At 39.8% G+C, this 22,305-nt stretch overlaps 1 protein-coding gene across 2 annotated transcripts; it reads right to left on the reverse strand.

Annotated features, from left to right (window-relative positions):
* Positions 1-14,646: 14,646 nt before the first annotated feature.
* On the reverse strand, positions 14,647-21,362 carry LOC139456378 (T-box transcription factor TBX2-like). 2 transcript variants are annotated; one of them, XM_071238040.1, is made up of 6 exons: positions 20,986-21,362; positions 19,262-19,529; positions 16,917-17,063; positions 16,439-16,515; positions 15,170-16,282; positions 14,647-15,001 (listed from the first exon to the last, which is right to left on the reverse strand). In XM_071238040.1, the coding sequence occupies exons 1-5, from the start codon at positions 21,339-21,341 to the stop codon at positions 15,355-15,357; spliced, it is 1,776 nt and encodes a 591-aa protein (XP_071094141.1). In that variant the 5' UTR covers positions 21,342-21,362; the 3' UTR covers positions 14,647-15,001; positions 15,170-15,354. The 2 variants fall into 2 exon arrangements, with proteins under 2 accessions (XP_071094141.1, XP_071094140.1); XM_071238039.1 differs by having other exon boundaries at positions 15,166-16,282.
* Positions 21,363-22,305: the final 943 nt, after the last annotated feature.

Consider the following 22,305-nt stretch of genomic DNA (forward strand, 5'->3'; position numbering starts at 1 on the left):
GACTGTGGTGTAGTGTCAGGTCAGAATGATATAGATGTCTAAGATGCTATTAGTGAGTGGTGTAATGCAGGTCAGGGTGATATAGATGTCTAAGATGGCATTGGTGAGTGATGCGTAATGTCAGGTCAGAATGATATAGATGTCTAAGATCGTGTTGGTGACTGTGGTGTAATGCTTCTTGTTAGTCATTTCAGTGGTCGGTCAAAGTTTGCGAAAGGTCGTTCTGACGTGACCCGTATTGGAATGTCCTCAGATCTTTGTTTAGCGACAGCGAGAACTAAGTTCTGGTTTTAATGAGATTGCTCCATACGCAACCCATGGGGAATCTGGTTGGAACTGGTACCCAGGAATCTGTGCTGGTCGTGAGCGAGAGGTGACCTGTTGGGTCGGGCAGTCATGCTGGTGACTTGGTGGATAGCTTGTCAACATACCTCTGACAGTGCGAATTTTTGGTGGATTGTCTGTTCAGGAGCTTTTTTTTACAGGTTAATAAATACTAGCTGTCGAAAAGTGCATCTTTGGTTGAGAATAAATGTTTTTGAACATTTCCAAAAATTGCATGAGCTGTTGAGTGAGTGATTTTGGTCGACTGGACGATTGGTCAAACATTTGTTGTATATGGCTTGGCATAGTCTAAATAAATCTCCCAATGACGATTTGCGGGAGTCTTATCATAGTTGCGCCTGGGCCAGTTCTGCTAATGTAGCAGCGTCCAGCCTTTGACAACGATGTACACATCTTCCAATCATGGCCCAGACGTGCTGTATGGGGGAAAGGTCAGGACTACTTGCATTCTGGTGATGTTTCCCTGCTGGAGGTAGTTGTCTTTAAGGACGACATGGACAGAACTTTTGGAGCCAGTATGTTGTCTCGGTTTGACTGTCCAGTCACCCTTCCGTGGACAATATGCAGTGGCGTTCTGGGATCCCTCCCAATATCATTATAGACTTATCACCCAATCTGTCATCATTAACATTTTGTGTCTGCGGGAAGCTATTCCAAAGTCTGCAATCACAGACTGAGACACTCTAAACACATTGGCTGCCCGTGGCTGAGTTGTACGAGTTTGTATCATACCAGTAGCCCACAGGCGTTGATCACATTGTTGACAACGTATTCCCAATCTGAGAACAAAAACTACGATAGAGCAAGATTAGAGAGCTTACTTTTACTGTGGATAATCTAAATCAACATTACCCAAACCTCTGAGTGATTTGAACATCTTTGACAAAAGTTTTGAACTCAAGATTGAACCCCCAAAGGTCCATGTGCAATGTTTCATGTGTGTAGGGGCGTTAGGATTTGTTTTCTGGCAATTACCAAAGTTGATCCTTCCTCTGACGACCGATTGTAACATATATGTTTCATGGTCCTGAAATGCTAAAGTGATCAAAAACAGGCAGATAGCTTACAACATTTACAAAAGCGAAAAAAGAAGCTTCTAGTGTAAATTGGTTTCAATTTGGAGTGTTTCAGATCTGACGATATATGTTCAGATTGGTCAGTGGATCAATGTAACAATATCTGTCTCTGGGGGGTGGGCAGAATACAACAAGGACCGGTTGGCCCGGAATCTGTATATTGTGTCTGTAGGGTATTCATGTAAAACTGCGGCATGGCGTCTCGGTCATCTAGCACCATACCACCAATATTTGTACGCGTGTATACCCAAAAGGGTGATATAGATGCCAAAGATGGTATTGGCGACTGTGGTGTAATGTCAGGTCTGATTGATATAAATGTCTAATTTGGTGTTGTCGACTGTGGCGTAATGTCAGATCAGGGTGATATAGATGTCTAAGATGGTATTGGCGACCGTGGTGTAATGTCAGGTCTGAATGATGTAGATTTCTAAGATTGTATTGGTGACTGTGGTGTAGTGTTAGGTCACAATGATATTGATGTCTGTGATGGTATTGGCGACTGTGGTGTAATGTCAAGTCAGGGTGATATAGATGTCTAAAATGGTATTGGCGACTGTGGTGAAATGCATGTCAGAATGATATTGATGTCTAAGATGGTATTGGTGACTGTGGTGTGATGTCAGGTCAGGGTGATATAGATGTCTTAGATGGCATTGGTGACTGTGATGACACTGGAGATGAGCTGAAGGTTAATGATGAGATGACATTGTACACGAAGATAGTATTGATGATGGAGAATATAATACAGATGAGGATTTTATTAATGACTGACGTGACGTAGATGAGAATGGAATTGATGACTAAAATGGCATTATAGATGAGGATGGTATTGACTCAGATGGAATAATGGCATTAAAGACGGAAATGACATAAAAGACGATGTTTGTGTTAACGACGGCGATGGCATTACAGATAAGGATGGTATTGCTGAATGAAGTGACAGGGTAAATGAAGATGGCACTGATGACTGCAGTGGTGTTATCGACGATGGTATTGATGACGGAAGTGTTCTTGTCGATGCTGATGACATAAAAAAGAAGATGACATTGTTGTCAAGTATGGCTTTTTGTGAAGAAAAAACAACGACACCCATGAAGAGTATTCAGACTGAATTACGAATAAGGGTGGGCTGGGCAAAAAAATAGGACTATAAGATAAACATAAAAAGTTATAATTCTGAAAGTAGAAAGAGTGAGTGGGTGAGTTGGGTTTAACGCCGCTTTTAACAGTATTCCAGTCATATCACGGCTTATCAGCTTAATGTGGGAGGAAAGCCCGAAGTGATGCAGGTCTCGGACGTTTACCACTTCAGTGAAACCCACGAGCACGGGTATGGTGCTGACAAACCTAGAAAAATAATCGGGGCGAACCGGGATTCGAACCCACAATCATAGGTTTCTGGGGTGCCCAAAAGGTAGAAAACACCGTACTAGCGTGTACACAAGTAACATAGGGGTGGCGTGTTTTTATAAATATAATGCCATATTGCTCTGTCGACGGATATACTTGATGACAATTAAAATTATTTCAACACCACGAAGGGTGGAGACACATTGAGCTCAGTGAATTATTGGAAATCGAACTCAGGTCTTCGTTAAAAGGAGTGAACTCCCACCCACCCTTGCTCTGTAGAGAAAATTAAATCATTGAACAACCATTAAAACGAATATAGCTCGATAAATAGTTATTGACGAAGATGCACCATTAGGGAAAAACTGAATATAAAAATCATTACATTTTATATTATACAACTTTCTATTCCTTTTTTTACAAAATCGGATATGCCATTCAATATAAATAACATGTATTAAAAGAATTAAATTCCCTTGAGTGTCCTTAGAAGTATCTCGTTATATTTGTGGAATTACGTGTTCAAATTCGACATACAGTCGCCATGTGACACAAAAATAAGTCTAGTCCTGTAAAACAAACCTTTGAAGTAGTTCACTCAACCCAAATGAAATTCGCCTAGATGCACTAGGCAAGTCTCTCATGGCAATTTGTGAGGAGAATGATCAAGTAGGTCCCTCGTTACTCGAAACACACGAAAACGGGAGAAAAATAAAAAGGTAAGCGCCGATCACAATACGTTGTACATATATATTCTTTCAAGTTCAAAGGTACATAATAAAATCCTTAACAATAAATTATCTGTGATATGATTATGTTTAATAGCATCAATCGCTCAGTCTGGTCACGCGTCATCTTAGATGAATGTGTGATGTCTTGTCACAACATGACGCCATTCTTTTCAGTACTTCAAAGGGAAAGCTATCAATAATACAAATATGATTCAGTAGAGTACGATCAGTTAGGAAGAACTTTTGAAGCACGTGATATCTGTGCGTGTGGGTGACGCGAATGAATCCTAAATGTTTAGGTGTAAATTATTATTATTGACATTAGAAAATCAGTAAGCTTTTTTTTTGTCACAGGTCTAGAACAAATAGCGGACAAAAAACTTTTGTTTACTGTCGTTTAAGTGTAATTGTTTTCTACAATAGTGATGCAACAGATAACCGGATCAAGCGTTGTTGTCTTTCTTTTAGTCTATATTGTGAATTGCAAAAACTATTAACGATACATGATCAAATGACAGGTCAATACCTCAAGCTGGTCCATATCGTGTCTTTGTTTCTGCATACGGTGACACGTCATAGTAAATTGCAGCACAAGAACCTGCAATACATGTCTGAAACATGAACTGAAACCAGTTTTAGTCAATCACGAATGTTTTGTCATACATTCTGTGAAACTATAAGATATCATATGTGGCTAGTCATGTATATAAAATCATAGATTAGAATAAGATGTATTAAGACATATACCTACACAATGTTTAATATTAAGTTTGGAAGTTCTTTAAACAAACACACACGAAGTTCTTTAAACTAACACACACGCATGCACACACGCACATACATGGTTTCTCAGTTGAAGATAAGTTTAAGAAACAAATCTGGCATACATTACCTCACATCGTCACAACGTCATAACGCCTTAACGTAGATCACCATACATGTTACAATGAATCAAAAAGTGGACCTCAGTCTCTACTGAGACTGAAAGGTGAAGTTCAATCCTGGAGGGGGGCAGGGGGGCGACTGTACCTCATTGTTCAATGTTAATGGGGAGACTGCCACTGCGTAAAAGTGACAAATAGTGTTCTATGGATAAAATTTGATAAGACATCTGGCTCAGGCACTAGATCCTGTATCCTGTAGTGCCTGTATCTCGAATGCGTTCCTGCATAAGGAGTACTATGTAAAGGGTACAGACTATATATACACAAACACTTACTTTTACTGTATTTACAAACACTTACTTTTTTAGCAAATTGTGATATGGTGGGTGCTTTCCCTTTTTGAGACATGCCTTCCCTTTTCGTGAACACCTGATGTCATCACTGATTTTCAGTGATCCATTCAATGGAATCTGTTTCTGCAGATAATAAGGGACTAATTTTCCACTTGGGATGACGAAGTTTTATAATTCCGTCATGAGGTGAAATGAAATGATAGGACACACTAAATCCCACTGCTAATACATTATTATGTATATATTATGATTTCTGACATATGTATGACACGTTATATAACAAGCACTACATCCATACGTTGTGTGTAACATTGTCGCCTCCTGCATGAGGCCAAGCCATATGATGTAAACTGTCTTTAAAGTGGGACATCAAAAGTCAAATCAGTTTTCAAACTTTATCATGTGTCTTTACATGGGAGTCTTTTATGAATGGACACTAACCATTTGGCTTATACATTATCCTTTTCACAATGGACCCTGTAATTATAACAAAGTTGTCCTTTTAGAATGACATTTTGAATACAATGTCCTTATATATGTTATTTGCGGATGGACATTTATCATATACGTGACCTTCAAGAATGGTTACTCTGAGAATGTGTGTGATAATTGTTTAACACTGCACTCAGCAATATTCTAATCATATGACGGCGGCCTGTATCTTGGAATGTGGACAAGACAATCCAGTGATTGCAATCATGAGCTACGATTCACCCTATTGTGTGTTGTTTTAATGCGACCACCGCCAAATATACGCACACTGAAACATACGTCGCAAATAAGTAAAGTTATCGTTGTTCGACACACGTAGAGAAATGCTATGAGAGTGATAATGCAGATTGTTATACTTGCATATGGAATTCGAATTACTGAAATCTTTTTGCCATGACACCAACAAGCCCCGCTTGCATAGATACGTCCATGTACAGGTGTATGACATGGTCCACCATGTCCACATACAATCATATACTCGGCTGTTGAGCAGACAAGACTCAGTGTGGATATTACCGACTGTCGGGAGCCCTTGAAACTGTTCTTAACATGCGGCGTTGATTTGCACTACTGAAAGTTTACGTCTGAGGTCGCAATATCCGAATTATTATAGTCCTACTCATACTACTCGAATTATTGTAGTTCTCACTCATACTACTCGAATTATTGTAGTTCTCACTCATACTACTCGAATTATTGTAGTTCTCACTCATACTACTCGAATTATTACAGTTCTATCCATACTTCTCGAATTATTGTAGTTCTCACTTATACTACTCGAATTATTACAGTTCTACCCATACTATTCGAATTATTAATCTTGAATGTGATAAAGTTACAATGCCATACAGATGTCTCGAAAAAGGATAGTTCGAATTTACCACGTTCTCAATTTTCAGCATATTGCTTTCCAGAACATGGTTATTGTCTTCTGTTGATCACCTTGACACAAACAATGTGTGTGGTGGTATTTTGGAAAGTAGATAACACTAGACAGTGTTGTGCGTTTCACTTCCTTGGTACTAAAATGGACATATTATCACTTCAGTGTGTGAACACACCTTTGTGTACTGCATATATATGCTCTGTCGTTAATCTGGACACGTCAAAGCGCTTGGTTGACTTTTTGACACTGGTCACTTGTTCTCCATCAATACCGGTACATGTAGCGGTAAATTCCCCCCTTTTACCTTTACTCCAACATGTATATTTCGCATACACCTTAACAGTGCCTACTTGTCAGTCGTGAAATAGACAATAATCAATTTCCACATCAAATTTATGAGAACAGTCAAGTCAAATACTTAAATGGTGACTTTAAACACGGTCTACATTGACAACTCCTTGCGATCAACACATTCCATCATATTCCCACACTACGCGAGATCCCGCGAGCAGGTCACGTGAATATCCAAGGGAGATAATTGCCTACTTAGCGACTCTATGCTCCCTCCCCCATGTCAAACGTGAAAGGGGTCAAATGAATAATGAAAAGGATTTTAGTCTTTTCGTGACACCTTGTCAGAACGCTACGGGAGATGATCGGGGAGGCAGTAATTTTGTCTACAATTTCCTAAAGTGTCATTTTTGTATGTTATTGTAAACACTTTATTGTGCTCCCAAACCGCGGCTCCGTGTGTACCCCCAAACTGGGAATGTCATCACATGCCAACTGGCAAGGTGATGAAATCGCCATATTGCACCTTGCTGCACTTCCCGTTTAAGATAGCTTTACCAACGTGGCGTCTCTGAAATGAACATAAAGATGACCAAGTAGTTCTACCCAACTCTACCCAATTCAAATGAGAACAGATTTGAAACGAGAACATATTTGAGTAGAACATGCAGACATCTGAAAGGGAACAAATTGGCAAGCAGAACACATATAAAAGCAAAACACTTGTGAAAGTATTACACATTTAAGAGAAGAACACATTTAAAACCAAAAACACATTTGGAAGGGAAAATAGAACTCATCTGATTGCAGAACACGCATCACAATAGAACACATTAAAAAGAAGAACACGTTTGAGAGAAGAACACATTTGAAAGTAGAACTCATTTGAAAGAAGAACGAATTTGAAAACTGAACATAATAATGAATATCATGTGTACCCATATGGGCAACTAACTCGGATATTCGGCGTGGCGAACTAATGCGTTAACCACTTGACTAATACCCTTCCACAATGACTTCGGAGAATTTTGGATATTGGCTTATTAATACAGGGAGATTCCAAACGACCTGAACAAGCCCGAATGCAAAGCAGACATGAAACCGGAACACATTTGAAAAGGGAACACATTTGAAAGAAAACATGTTTGAGAACAGAAAACATGAACATATAACACATGTAAAGGAGAACCCATTTGAATACAAAACACATTTGAATGCAGAACACATCTGAAATACCACAATATAAAGGAACAAACCCGGATCTTCGGCGTCGCGAAAAATGCTGGACCATGCACCCTTCCACGACAAAAGCGATTTCTATTTTGATTTATCCAAATAGAGAGCTACCCGTCTGCGTTAACATGCTTGAGTACAAGGAACTAGTAGATATTATGAAATTAAAATGTAAGTCGAATTCACGGCGTTCCAGTATATGTACATATGATTTCCATAATTTACGCTTCTCTGTCATAATCATGACGTCACATATTTAAAATCCGAATGCCAGGATGTCATGTCTGCTGAACGTTTTCGTGTCATAATAGCAGTGCATGTTTTATAGCTGTACCAAACTAACAAAGTGAGTGGGGTTTTACGCCGCTTTAAACAGTATTCCAGTTATATCGGGAATGCGAGAGGAAAGCCCGACGTGTCGCGTGTCTCAGACGTTCACCACGTGGGTGAAACCGACAAGCGCGGGTATGGTGCTGACAACAAGGACGGGTATGGTGCTGACAACAAGGACGGGTATGGTGCTGACAACAAGCACGGGTATGGTGCTGACAACAAGGACGGGTATGGTGCTGACAACAAGCACGGGTATGGTGCTGACAACAAGGACGGGTATGGTGCTGACAACAAGGACGGGTATGGTGCTGACAACAAGCACGGGTATGGTGCTGACAACAAGCACGGGTATGGTGCTGACAACAAGCACGGGTATGGTGCTGACAACAAGCACGGGTATGGTGCTGACAACAAGCGCGGGTATGGTGCTGACAACAAGCACGGGTATGGTGCTGACAACAAGCGCGGGTATGGTGCTGACAACAAGCACGGGTATGGTGCTGACAACAAGCACGGGTATGGTGCTGACAACAAGCGCGGGTATGGTGCTGACAACAAGCACGGGTATGGTGCTGACAACAAGCACGGGTATGGTGCTGACAACAAGCACGGGTATGGTGCTGACAACAAGCACGGGTATGGTGCTGACAACAAGCGCGGGTATGGTGCTGACAACAAGCACGGGTATGGTGCTGACAACAAGCACGGGTATGGTGCTGACAACCCAAGGGGAATCTTGGATTCGAACCCAATAATAGGGGTGTTGTAGTTGCGCTTGATGGCATGTATGTATGTGTGTGGTAGCTTAGTTTAATTGGCTTACTCGTCGTGTGTTCACTATCCATCATGTTGTTATATTATCCTTGTGTTGTTATCAGTTAACCTACTCGTGTTAATCCCTCTCATGTATGATAATTGATGTTACTATAAATCCTCCTCCTATCATATATATATTCTGCACCATGTTCATTATTCAGCCTTGCTTGACAACGCTACAAGGATCCATACCGAAACGTCACTTTTGCAGTATATAGAGAAGTTATCCATAAACCTTTTTTGTCTACTTTTCATCACCTCCTAAGAAATGTCTATCAGCTTCTGACAGAGACTGTGACCAAACAATTTCCGTATATGTTCTTATGACAAGTGAATGAGAATTGCTTTCAAGCCGCTTTTAAAAGTATTCCGCCATTGTTTCAATGTGGGTATTGAACCTCGGTCACCGGCGAGGTAAAACTAATTGGGACCATTAGGCTAACCCTTCGCACCTATTATGGAGAATAGTAATTTACCAGTGGTATAAATATCGACACGATACATTTGATTCATGTTTCTTGGTCCGATATTTCAAAGTGAAATTAAGGACCACAAGTCAAGTATCAACAAAACGCTATCCCCTTAATGTTGTGGTTCTGTATATCAGGTTCATTGCAAACTGAACACGTGGCAAAGACAAAGAAAAATTATATATCTTATTTCATACACAAAAGTAACGCTGAAAAACGTCAGAATCAAATGAGCCCGGACTAACGGGACCGTCTCACGGCCATGTGATTATAATAGGCACACGTGATACGTAGACCCGATCAAGCCTTCAGATTTATCTACAGGCTAGTCCTATGAACCTATTACAAATCCCGGGAGACCCGAGGCGATCAGTAATTTGTCGAGTGTAGGGAGGCTGTAAATTGCTGCTTGTCGAGTTTCGCTTGACGTCGTTGTCAATTGCAACTCCGATGTACATTTCAATGGAAGAATATACAACTGTGAATGGCGTCATTATCTCTCTTTACACATTTAGCGATACGATCTCCGCCAAGCTGGCGGTTGGTGTGTCCATTTTGTTAGTGTAGCTTGCTTCGGATTTCATACGCTTTTAAACAGGAGATGTCAATTTCTGTCTCTGTGGTGTCGATTTCATGCTGAAATGGCTACTTTTGGTGTCGATTGCTTCCCGGGTAAAGATTATGATAAGATCTGTCCATTATTTATATCTGCATATGATTGACAGGGGAAAATTGAATTATGCTCATTTCAAATCCATATTCCCACGACTTCAACCGATTTCTGTTCATTTGTTTGTTTGTTTGTTGTTTAACGCCGCACTCGATTTCTGTTTATGTAAGGGGCCTTTTTGTAATACAATACCGACTTTACTCATACATATACATATTGTATGATAGGCGCGTAATCTCTATCACAAAATAAACTTCAATGATGGATTATTATTGAAATCTAAACACATTAAATGTTTTCTTTCTTACTCACGTTATTTCCAAATAGTCGGGAAATCCACGAATTCGGTTCATTCTGGTAGAATACGTGTGCGATCAACTTCAGCTGTTGTCTTTTATTTCATGTTCAGAATCCATACTGGTTTCACAGCGATGTCAGAGGAAACCCCGTCCGTTTTAACGAGGTTTAACAACCCCCGCTCAAAGCTATTTATAGGTGGTATTACTCCGAGTGAGTGTAGAGGGAACCAAACTGTTTGGATCAACGAGGTATTACTGTATGACCTTGCCCACTTTGGACTGTTATAGCATGGAAGATACGACTCAGTAGCATCCCGAGCTTGTCATGCAGTACCATAGTTCATGTCAATGCGGAACCTTGTTAATACGGCTTAAATAAAGTCCCCCCCCCCCCCGCCCGGCCCTCGCCACCCCCCTACCCTAAAAACCCATACTGATGTTGTGTCCCCTGTAATTTACTATTTTTAAATAATGTCCTTTCATTCCATTTCCACACTCAACATTCAAACATAAAGATCAACAATTTCATATAACATACCCCAACACTAACTTCAATCTCACCCTCCTCAACCACCCTTAACAAATTTTTCTACTCTCGTTTTATCATCAAATGCTTACTCCATGTAGATGCAAACGTCCTGTGTCACGTCGGAATTTGACACGCGGAGTTATAACTGAAATATGTTTAAATGCGGTGTTAAACCCAACTCACTCACTCCTCCCGTAAAAGTGCGATCCCTCCTCGGCTATATGTGTGTATAGCGAAACCTAGTAATCCCAGACCCCGTTAAACCGAACAACACACATTCCGGGCGATTCCAGCTGGAATACAAAGTGAAATAACCCTGTTAATGTGGATAGTGGTTCATCAAGGCGATTTCATCGGAAACTATACCGTCCGGGTGAACGAGATTTTCCTATATACCATTTCACTGAAAATGCGATGTGTTAAACGTAGATACGACGATTATTTGTGTTTTTTTTACATATAATCATATCATTAATATAAAGCAACCTAATATATAAAAATGTGATGCTGAAGGATAAAGAAAGTGCCATGTTTATAATATTTATATTTGACAAATCAATACAGTAATTACTTCAAGAATCAATACATCATTAAAATTACACGCTAAAAATGCGTGGTAACATCGGCATTCGCTCTCATTCGTTTCTAGGACGAACGGTAATGATTGTAATGAAGTGTATATGAGAATGAACCAGTATTCACATGTTATTGATTTTGCAGGGTTCCTGTTTATAGGTTTCATTGTACTTGTAACTGCTAACAAGGAACATAGCTTACCGGTATATATTAACGAACCCCGTCTTTTATGGGAACTGCTTAATTTCAGTCAGCGCCTACTGGTCTACGAGCTAGCAGCTACTGGCACGCTTGCTTGCTAGCCCTTGCACAAGCGGTATGCTTGTCTGGGGAGGTATAGGTTAATTATGAGCGATATTCTAGGACCTGCAAACAAGGTGCAAATGGAGTAAAACTGTCAACCTATTTGCACAAAATGGCTCTAAGGTCTGTCCTCCATTTCGACACATAAAAGAAATTCAGCTGAAACTAACACAACAATCGTGTCTCCAAATAACACAACCAACATCCTACACGGGTTGAATTATTATGACGCAACAATTGCTCTTTTTGTTTATGTCACATAAAACATTCCACATTTTCACATGCAGTAAGTGTCAATTGATTATTCTCTCTTAATTATGTTTTGTTTTGTGTTTTGTCATTTAAATACATTTTAATTCGGAGATTACGTGTGTTAGTTTAAATGTTTGTTAAATTACAGGGCGTAAAATGACAATATCTCATTGATGAAATGTTTATTCTAACATACAATTCATAAAAATTATTTAAAATGGAGTTGATAAAAACAACCGTTTACCTCCAAATAGTTACAGACACCAGCAACCATCCAATGTGAAAACCACATTCAATCTACAGCGACTCTTATTAATCCGGTCCAAACCGTATTTTGTGAAATCTTCCGGATTAAAAAAGTCTGACTTACAATGTAGAATGCGGAATTTCCACACTATTGAGGTTTCAGTTTATCTAAATACGGAGTTCATTGAGCTTGCTCCTTTGACAAACAAACAAACGAGAACATAGGCCCGTACACTATCCATCCTGGTTATTGGCAGGAGTTGTGCCTTCTCAATTTCACTTGTTCATACACTTGTTAAAAAGAAGAAAAAAACACTTGTTAAAAAAAACTAAAACTTGTGTGATTGACACATCTAAACGTATCAAATCATAACAAATCAGCGTTGTTCCTTTGATTCAACGATGTTGTTAATATTTACAGAGTAGAAACATGTTTTATTGTTTACACTCCTTACTGTTATCAATATGTCTTATAATATACACTCTGGACAGTTGTAACTGGTTTACCTAATGCTAAATGCGTGTAATGTGTATTATTAGAATCCACACGCTACACCTTGGATTTATTAAGAAGGTTTCATGTTTGGAAATTTCTTCGTAAAACAATATCAATTTTAAAAACATGTTCCAGTTCCTTTACCCGTGAAGTTACCATATCACTGGAGGGGTGTGAAGGTCGGTTTAATTATTTTTTCAACAAATTCCTCTTGAAACGTGTTGAATAATTGTGAATGCAACCTGACAACAGACACGGCCACGTCGGTCAATGAATAACACAAACTTATCAATCATCAAAGAAAATGTGCCCTTATATGAATATACCGAAGCTTTTTATTTTTAAGTTCGTTAGAATAATCTATCTATCCATACTCTCGAGAAAAGGCTGAATAGTGGTTGTTTTCTTTGGCTAAGAAATATATGCTATATGATTGACAACGATGCACGCGGGGTGGTTTTCAAACAAATGACAGAGCAAAGTGAAACCTTTGTATCTTCCTGAAACGTACGTACATTTTCGGAAATATTTAAAACATTATTTACATAAAACTGTCATAGTTCTTGCTTTTAATAAACAACAGATCTAACCAAAGCCAATCGAATACATGTGCGAAATTGGAATTGTCACATTGTCCTGGCCATGGAGTGATATGTGTATATTTAGAATATATTGCGGGGTAATATCGCAGTAATTGCGAATCTCATTCAAATGTCAATTCTTTCAGGGTTGACGATTACATCACACGATTAGTCTGTTATTATTCACTCTCTCCAACACCAATGACCATGACAAGGTCGTTTGTTATAAAATATATTTTCAAACGCAGTAGATAATTGCAGCTTATTGTGTTCTGTGAAGGGCTACTGTTATTTACTACATAAAAGAATTTGTGTCAACATAAATGTTTATTGACGGTCAATAGTGATGATAATATACTGTTGATCTACACGAACTGTCAATACATTTGCAGTCACTTATTGTGGACGTGTACTGTTATGCTTGAGATTGATGATCACCAAAAAATCTTGAAATGACACAGCCTAGTGGGAGAACAAGCTCTAATTTTATATGCCAATGGCATATATGTATGTTGTCAGGATAACGGACTATGAAAGTATAAACATATTAGCTACCCCCATATGAATGACATGTCCAGCGGAAGGACAATGGAACCAAATGGCCCGGCCTAACGTGTCACGGTTTTACGATGTTATTGCTTGTTTTCAGGTTATTTTATATACATGTTCGACAGCCTATTGAAACTAAATGACGAAATATTTTCTATCAACGCCAATTATCTGCTGGTTTCCCTTGTTAAGTTTCCACCTTTTGTTGTTCTTACATGTGCAAACCGGGGGCACCCCGTGCATACATATGCTCTGTCTATGCATTCATTCACCTGATGAAGGAGTAGGCACGTACGGATATACTCCGAAACGTTGTGTTCCACATAATAAAGACGTTGACATCCATATATTCTTTCCTTATGTGTAAAATGCTTTTCAAAGGCTTGAAATAATTTCTTTTCATATTTTTGTAAATGTCCATTCGTCCTAAACTTCACCTTTTTCTTAGAAAATATACATGTACTAGATGCGTCAGCTCTGCATCCGGAAACGATGCTCCGGAGGGACCTGAAGGCACCTTCTGTTACATATTTAGCATTCCTTCAAAACACTGTTTCCCATTCTTCATGCCGTGCCTACGTTATCGGAGAAATCTCCGCATGAATTATTATAGTCGCACGTTTTTCAACAGGAGGCGATGACGGGAGAACAATACTACAAATAAATTATTCACTCATGTAATAATTCTTTCTCCAAACATCAGAAGCGAACCGTCAGTGTTCCCCCACTTGATATATGCACCTAAAAACACAGAGCCACGACAAACCACAGGCAAAGCGTTCATTCTTACCAGTAACAATTACTGTAATTTCCAGAGGGTCAAAGATCAACACTTAATCAGACTTCAAAGGAACGAGAAAAATCAACCACAAACCAATGTAATACATATCCTGTGACATTTATTCAGTCAAGTCAGAAAAAATACTCTTTGCGCATTCGTCATCAATATACATTAATTAAATTACTGTAACAACAATAACAACATATTTAATATCCTATTGCACGCACTATTTCGCGCCATAGTCTTCAGACTGTTGGCTCCAAGGGATCAAAGGTCGTTAATTTGGACCAAAGACGGATAATGAGAACTCGGCGGTCTATTTTGCACACCCGTAATCTAAAGCACCAATTTTCAGTACATCTAGCGCCCGCGCTTGAATCGGAAGTTGACAGACCACGTGACCCACGGAACCGGAAACGCCTATCTCCCTTGACTAGGAATACTGTGAAGAAACATCTGAAAAAACAAAAATGAGATTATAAGAAATTTTGTAAAAAATATATTATGATCATATTATCTGAAACATTTCATTGTCTTATATCCATGATTATTAATGATCTTACGTGATATGAATTCTGTAGCAGTGTTGAAAATAGTCATATAAATGTTGGTATACATACCTACTATTATTTTCGACGTCGCCTGTTTTGAACCTCCGTCATTTAACATCGGTGTAGACTTGGACATCCAGTAGGGGATTTGGGGAGCAATTGACGCCATCGATAAACAAACACAGGGAGAATGTTCCACAGTTGCTGAACCACACACACAAGTACATTGAGCACTATGAACACAGCTTAACGTTAATCTCATGCTGAAAGGTGATCAGGGGAGAGGGAATGACCTCTCGTGAAATCTCGCACAGGAACGGGACTGATGACTGAGCCAGGTGAGGTGCTTCCGGCTGGAGAGAGACTTGGGGACGATGAATGGGTTGAGTTCGGACTTGAAGGACTTCTGCCTACCACTGGTGACGTCATGGGTGACAGGCCGTATGGTTGAAATCTCGAGTTGGACGAGTGTGACGAGAATACGGGACCCATGTTTCCGGTCAGACCGGAAGAGAATGAGTAACGCTGTGCAAGCGCAAGTTGGGACATGGCAAGCTGCTGTGCGAAGAGCGGATGAGACGATGATGATGGCACTCCATACGCCGACGTTGACAGAAGCGGATTTCTCAGCTGCGCATGTGCGGCAGAGTTGAGGAAGATGGAACTGAGTGGATGATGGAATGCTGAACTGGTTGATGGATACAGAGAGGATGTATGGACGGGGAAAAATGGATTGTTCATGGATCGTTGACACACTGTAACATTTGGTGGGCTTTTAAGTTCTTTTACGGGGTTGTGCGTGTGTTTAGACTCGCTCGGCTTGAGCAGGCTAGCGACAGAATGGTCCTTGACATTTTCCTTCGTCTCTTCAATGAGTCTTTGTCTCTTTGGGGGACTTTCTTTCACAACACTGTCTTTTTCAGATTCACTGTCACTGACGTCACACTTGCTAACATCACTTGATCCGATGTCGCTTGACGTGTCCTGCTCTCTGTTTCGTGTGTCCGCTAGTCTATCATCTTCAATCTCCTCTCGCTTCTCGCTCACGAGGCTGTCCTCGACTTCCGACACACTCTTGCTGGTCGAGAGGTCGTCAGCATCATCAACGCAGATCTCGTCATCATCGTCGGTGTGGCTGCCTTCTAGTGAGGAAGTTTCATGCTCTGACTTTGAGGAGCCCAGTGGCCTAAAAAATAAAGCACCAATCATTAAGTTATTTCAATAATAATTGTAAAATTAATTTCATATCTAATAATATTTCACCATTTCGTCTATAAATAATAAGATTACAGTGCGAAAAAATGGTGTTGTTTATTTTACGAGTGTTGATTTCAATACATACCGTTTAACCTTGCTACCGCCGCCATTTTCCCGGAAGCCTTTTGCAAAGGGATTGTGGTCAATCTTCAGCTTGGTGATCTGGAATGTCAAGTAGTAAATATGAGTCCTCGAGGTAGACTGGCGCCAGTCTGATTATCATCTAAGCTCACCCTTCAAAGAGGCCAGCGTTAACACCTTACAGATCTCATAATATTTCCTCTCATGTTCAAATACCCCGAGGCGTTCTCCCTACATATTATATGAGCGTTTTGACACGGATAAATATGCTAGTAAGTAATCATACTGATAGGTTTAAGTAACAAAATTAACACCAATATCTCTTTAAAAAATGTAATTGATTGTTCGATGGAAAGAAGAATCGGCTTTGTTGGAGGATATGTTGCTTGTTTTTGTTTTTATATTAAATTTTATTTAATAATTTAATATAAAATACAGTTTGTTATATAACTGAATAATGTATGTATCACATTTTTATTTACCTTTTCATTTTGATAGGCAGTCACGGCTATAAACTGAGTTTCTGGGAACACAAACGTCTTGCTTGAGCTGTATGGCAGTCGAAGCAGATCGCTGGCACGAACAAGATGGAAACGAGGCTGGTACTTGTGCATCGAGTTGAGAATTGTCTGAAATAATAAAATATTCATCTGATTAGGCAATTGGACAAGTACTGGCGGTGTTAATCCGGTGCGGAGCTTCAATCAATACCCACATCGCGTCTCAGTTGATCCGCACGCTTCCCATTATAGAGCATTGGAAGGTGTCAAGTAAGGGCATAGATATAGCATTTATCGATCGTCCATACTGGCCTGTTAACACTCATATATACAGGAAACACAGGGATTGGTCGCCTATGGCATTGAAGACCTGCGTTATTTTGTTATCGACTGTTGTCAATATCATGTCGATTTCATTTTACTGTGTAGTGTTATTAATAAAAGAATTTGTTGATTTCATGTCGATTGTCGATTTCAATATTGACTGTTGTCTGTATCGTGTCGATTTCATCTTACTGTCTCGATTCAGATTATTACAGTGTCAATGTTAAATAAAACAAATTGTCGATTTCATGTCACTGTGGCCTTACTACACATATGGAAAATATTTCCTTGCCAAATAGTCGGAGTATTTTGGTGTATTTTGCTGAAGGGCTTTGCTCTTTTTGAAATCTCACACGACAAATGCCATTATAAACAGAGACAGCTATCGAGACATCAGCTTGTTCATTTCAAAGTGTTATGTGTACATTTCACTTCGCGCTCAGTGTATATCGGTATTCGAGGAAGCTTGGGGATGATATACTGCATCTAAGGAAACATCTATTGCCTGATACAAGCTGTTATTTCCGTCAAAATGCTCTTAGTTCTAAGAAGGCTACGAGGACCGCTTACGACCGCGTCTACGCGTCGCCACAATGAGCGATATAGGTTGAATATGAGGGCGAAAAAGTTCCGCTCTATCCTTGTTATCTATCAACAGCGGCAGAAAGCAAGAACGATATATATCTGTAATCTACATCTTCTACCCTTGCCTACACGTGTAGACAACGTGACAATGTATACAATAATTATTCACAAATAAACATGTTGGGAAAGACCGTGTGAAAGTGCGTTGTTGGACCCTGTAGCTTGGCGAGAAAATTAATTAAGTCGCGTTGTGCTAAATGCCCGTTGGATATATACAATGACAGATTGTTTTGTTTATAGTGTCAATGTTTTCACGGTTTGTGATCGAAAACTATGACTCTAGCAACCCGTTTACATTCCCTGATGCAATGACTGTAACAAGAACGTACACCTTTTGTCTTCGAGTGCAAGCGCATGTCAACGAGTTCGTTGATGTATCCCTTTATCTAATGTACATTGCACGAACTGCCCCCTCACTCCAGCCAGGCAATATCAATCTATGACAGGCGAAATAGACAATCGCATGTATTTTTACACACGACTGAGCAAAGGGTCAAAGCATCTTCTATGCCGACACTACTCGCCCGATGAATGTAGAACTGTACTACTTACAGTAATATGTAACATTTATGTCTAATCAATGAGGCACTCCCTCAGGGTATATTAATCATTGCCAGACACTATATCACGGCGTACGTTTCGGTGTACATTTCACCTACGATGAAATCGACAACTTTTAATCTCAAATCGACAAGTTATCATACGAAATCGACAACTTATCATACTAAATTAACAAATTGATATGTTATTACATGAAATTCGTAATTAAGATAATTGCAATATCATTTGGACAAATGTTCCTGCAGTTCTGCTATATATAAAGTGCCAATCATGACGTCACCCCTTTTTAGACTAGACTGTTAATTGTCATGGCACTTTTCGGCGAACGATGTAATGTAAGTTACAAAGACAAATTAATATCAAATAATTACGGCTTATTGACAAGCCAAGTCATGTTCAACGATGCATGGCAGAATACAAAGGGATCTTCCCAGACTCTTGTACTAAGTGACTTGACCGATGATTTGCTGTTCTAAACCCTGCCTCAGTCATTATAAAGCTAACAGCTAGTTTGTTAGTAGTCATTGACCTGGGTTATCGAAGAAGAGGTCTTTTAACAAGTTAACGAACTCCGAATGAAGATATTTGATCATGTTTCCAAAGTGTAATGCAACGCAATACTGATGAAAAACAATAACGGGGTTTCCAAATAGCTTTGTCTAAACAAAGTGCACTTAATATTTAATATCATTCGTTGTATCTCGATGATAAGATTTTTTTCTATGGCGATTGAGTCAGTTTGTGTATTAACTGTCGTTATTAAAATTAAAATAATTATTAATCCAAAGATTACTTACAAATCCGTGTTTGTCCGAAATGTTGTTTGTGAGCTTCAGCTTGTGGAAAGATATCGCCTTCTGCATCCACTGTTCCCCGGTGCTGGGGGAGTCGGGGTGGATGTACATCCTCTTGGGCATCTCGGGGTCAGCTTTGCCGGCCACTGTCCATTTACCGTTGTGGAATTTGTAGCGGCAGTCGTCGACGGGAACGACATCCATCAGCAGTATGTATTTCGATTTTTTGTCCAAACCAGACAATTTCACGCGAAATCCAGGAAACAAGCGCCTGAAATTTGAATAAAATAGGTTTAGATTCAAAATTTAAAAATATAAAGGTTTGCAATGAATATTATTCGCTTTGGAAGTAAATATATATATATACATTTCTGTCGATTTCTATTTCCATTCTCTCCTTATTTATCGCCTTTGCTTCTTATCAAATTCCCAAAGCTGCGTCTATATCTACGGTTTCTCCGCACGACTGGATAATATCTCATTAGAAGTTATATCAATAATCTACATTAACAACCAGGCAAAAGTCCCCTGTTAACTGATTCGTTTAGATGACAAGCACAATTAGTTGTCTACAAAATTACAAAGATAGTAGCCACACTCGTCGCATGGGACTTGAAACATTATAGGTACACCATCCATTTGGCTGGCGCTCTAGGCCTGATAAATTTCAATGTTTCGCTGATGAGCTTGATAAGCGGTTTGTATCGAGAAAGGACCTTTAATATTCTCCCTAATCGCCCAAACCAGATAGGGCAGTGAGCGTCCCGACAACCTCCATTCTTTATCACAACTTCCCGACTTTGTGACGCGCTCATGTCGCGAACTTGCAATGCTCGTTTCACAACATAAACTCTACGGCGATTTTGTCCGACTGCTCGGACCTTCGTTCGCTTCATTGAAAAAGATGGTGTTGATATAATACAGCCTGCTGTGAATTCGCAGCTCCTTTGGCGGAAAACACGGCGATGTTACATGGAAACTACGCCAGATTTAGCAAGATATACATTCGCCAGGCGCCACACTTTATGGGACTCGCCACTTTATTAGTAAGCTGTCTCCATGTCGGGTTGTTTTGTGCAAAGAGGAATACTCAGAAAGATTTATTCGAAGATTTCCTTTCTCAAGAACTACCACCCACAATGCGAGATTATGATTTAAAGTTTACACTTGCAGGCTAATGTTTATCGAGCTTTTTTAAAAAAAATAGAAATGGTGTTTACATCACATTCTTTGTTATTATATGGGAAATAGTAAAATAGGAAATGTTTTCTTCTATTTTCTTCTGCATGTATATGAATACTAAGTTAAACAATACTAAATAACTTATATTCTGAAAATCATATTCTATCTATAACTATATAAATAAAGTCTTGTTTATCGGAAGTCAAGTAAACAATGTCATTAACGCAGATTTGGTTCGTTATATTTAAGACTGAATGACATTTTAAAACTGATCAACAATAAATTCAGCTCCAACAAAGGTATATTCCAATATGAATTGTCTTTCAAACGTAACGTGTATCATAATTACCCTGCGATAATTACCAATACAACTAAATTATGTACAATGAAATAAATCTAGCGGTTGCAATGTTAATAACACTTTTTTCACAAAACATACACAATATACACACGCCACGAGTGACTCACTTTGACATTCGGCGTATGAATATTTCGCAGTCACATTTCGTAAACATGTTCACAGTTACAACATACGGGACACCTACCTTCCCGATTTGGTAATAACCATTTCCGTGCCGTATTTGTGAAACTGTTCCCAGAGATCCATAGCTTCCAACTCGACGTTAGGATCATCCTGTACGTCGACATCCTGAACGGCTTCCATTCCTCTCAGTGATCGGTACGGATCATGATGAGAGAGAAGATCGGCAGGATTCATCCCCGACCGTCCGAACTGCTTGCCTAGCATCGATGCCGCGAGTCCAGGGTGGGGCAGAGACATGTGGGGGGAGAGGTACTGTGGCTGGTGAAGCATAGAGCTAACACCGTACTCCACAGGTCGATGCATGAGGAAAGGATTGTATGCCATGTTGGTACTCTCCGGTCGTGTTTGAACCAACATGTGCTGTGCTGCGCTAGAGAGCGAGAGAGCAACTGAATGTTGAAAGCTAGAGCGTAGCCGCTATATATCCAGCCTGTCAAAGCCGACGCCACAAGGGTTCATTACTGTCGCCATCGTATGAACAGCCCTCCACACGCTAATCTCATCACGCATTGATTGGCTTAGGCGCTGCGCCTGACCAATGAGAGCGCGAGGGGGCGTGGTCTTTTCCGGGCGTGATGGACAGGCTAGACTGTCTGTCTGCGATCTCCGAGTTCTTTATCAAGCCTGACAGTATGTCAACACTTGGGTTTGACACTCCTTCAGAGCGTCTCGTAGTAATGTATTAATTAACCCATCGACAATATGGCTTATCGGCCCCAGTACTCGAAGTCCCGATAGATAGAGAAAGATTTTGGCGAGACATTTTTAAACAAAGCATTCACTCACAAACGTATGGATTTTTTTCAAGCTTGTTTTATCTGGAGCTGTTTGAAGACTATCAAGCCCAGCCCCCCACAACTTGATTGACATTTTTATGTAGAGCTATCGACTCTGAAGACAAGCATAGCGCTGTTTACATTTGGGTTTAATCCCCTTGAAGCAGAGCGGGTTGGGATATCTTACGACATTTAGACAGTCGCAGGTTTTATTAAGACTTTAGTGCTGGACAGTCCTAACAAGGGCAACGGGAAAAATGTATAATATTGCGACTTCTACTGGATATACGGCGCTTCATAAAAGGTTGCCCATGTCGCGTGCATTTGTGAGGGGCTTCGGCGCCAGTCTGTAAAATATGGCTACTCATAAATAATCAGCTAGCGCCGGGCCCCAGATGTGTATATTTAATCAACGTAGAACAGAGCCTACACAACCTATGAGCGACTCTTTTTAATTCACAAATGACTGAAATCGAGATATGTGTATTGCATGTTAAAAGCAAACGGCTTTATTGTCACAAGTCGTAGTTAAAATGATTTTTTTT

Source organism: Haliotis cracherodii, unplaced genomic scaffold (assembly GCF_022045235.1).
Source record: "Haliotis cracherodii isolate W230 unplaced genomic scaffold, xgHalCrac1.p SCAF_11, whole genome shotgun sequence".
Classification (NCBI taxonomy): Eukaryota; Metazoa; Mollusca; class Gastropoda; order Lepetellida; family Haliotidae; genus Haliotis; species Haliotis cracherodii.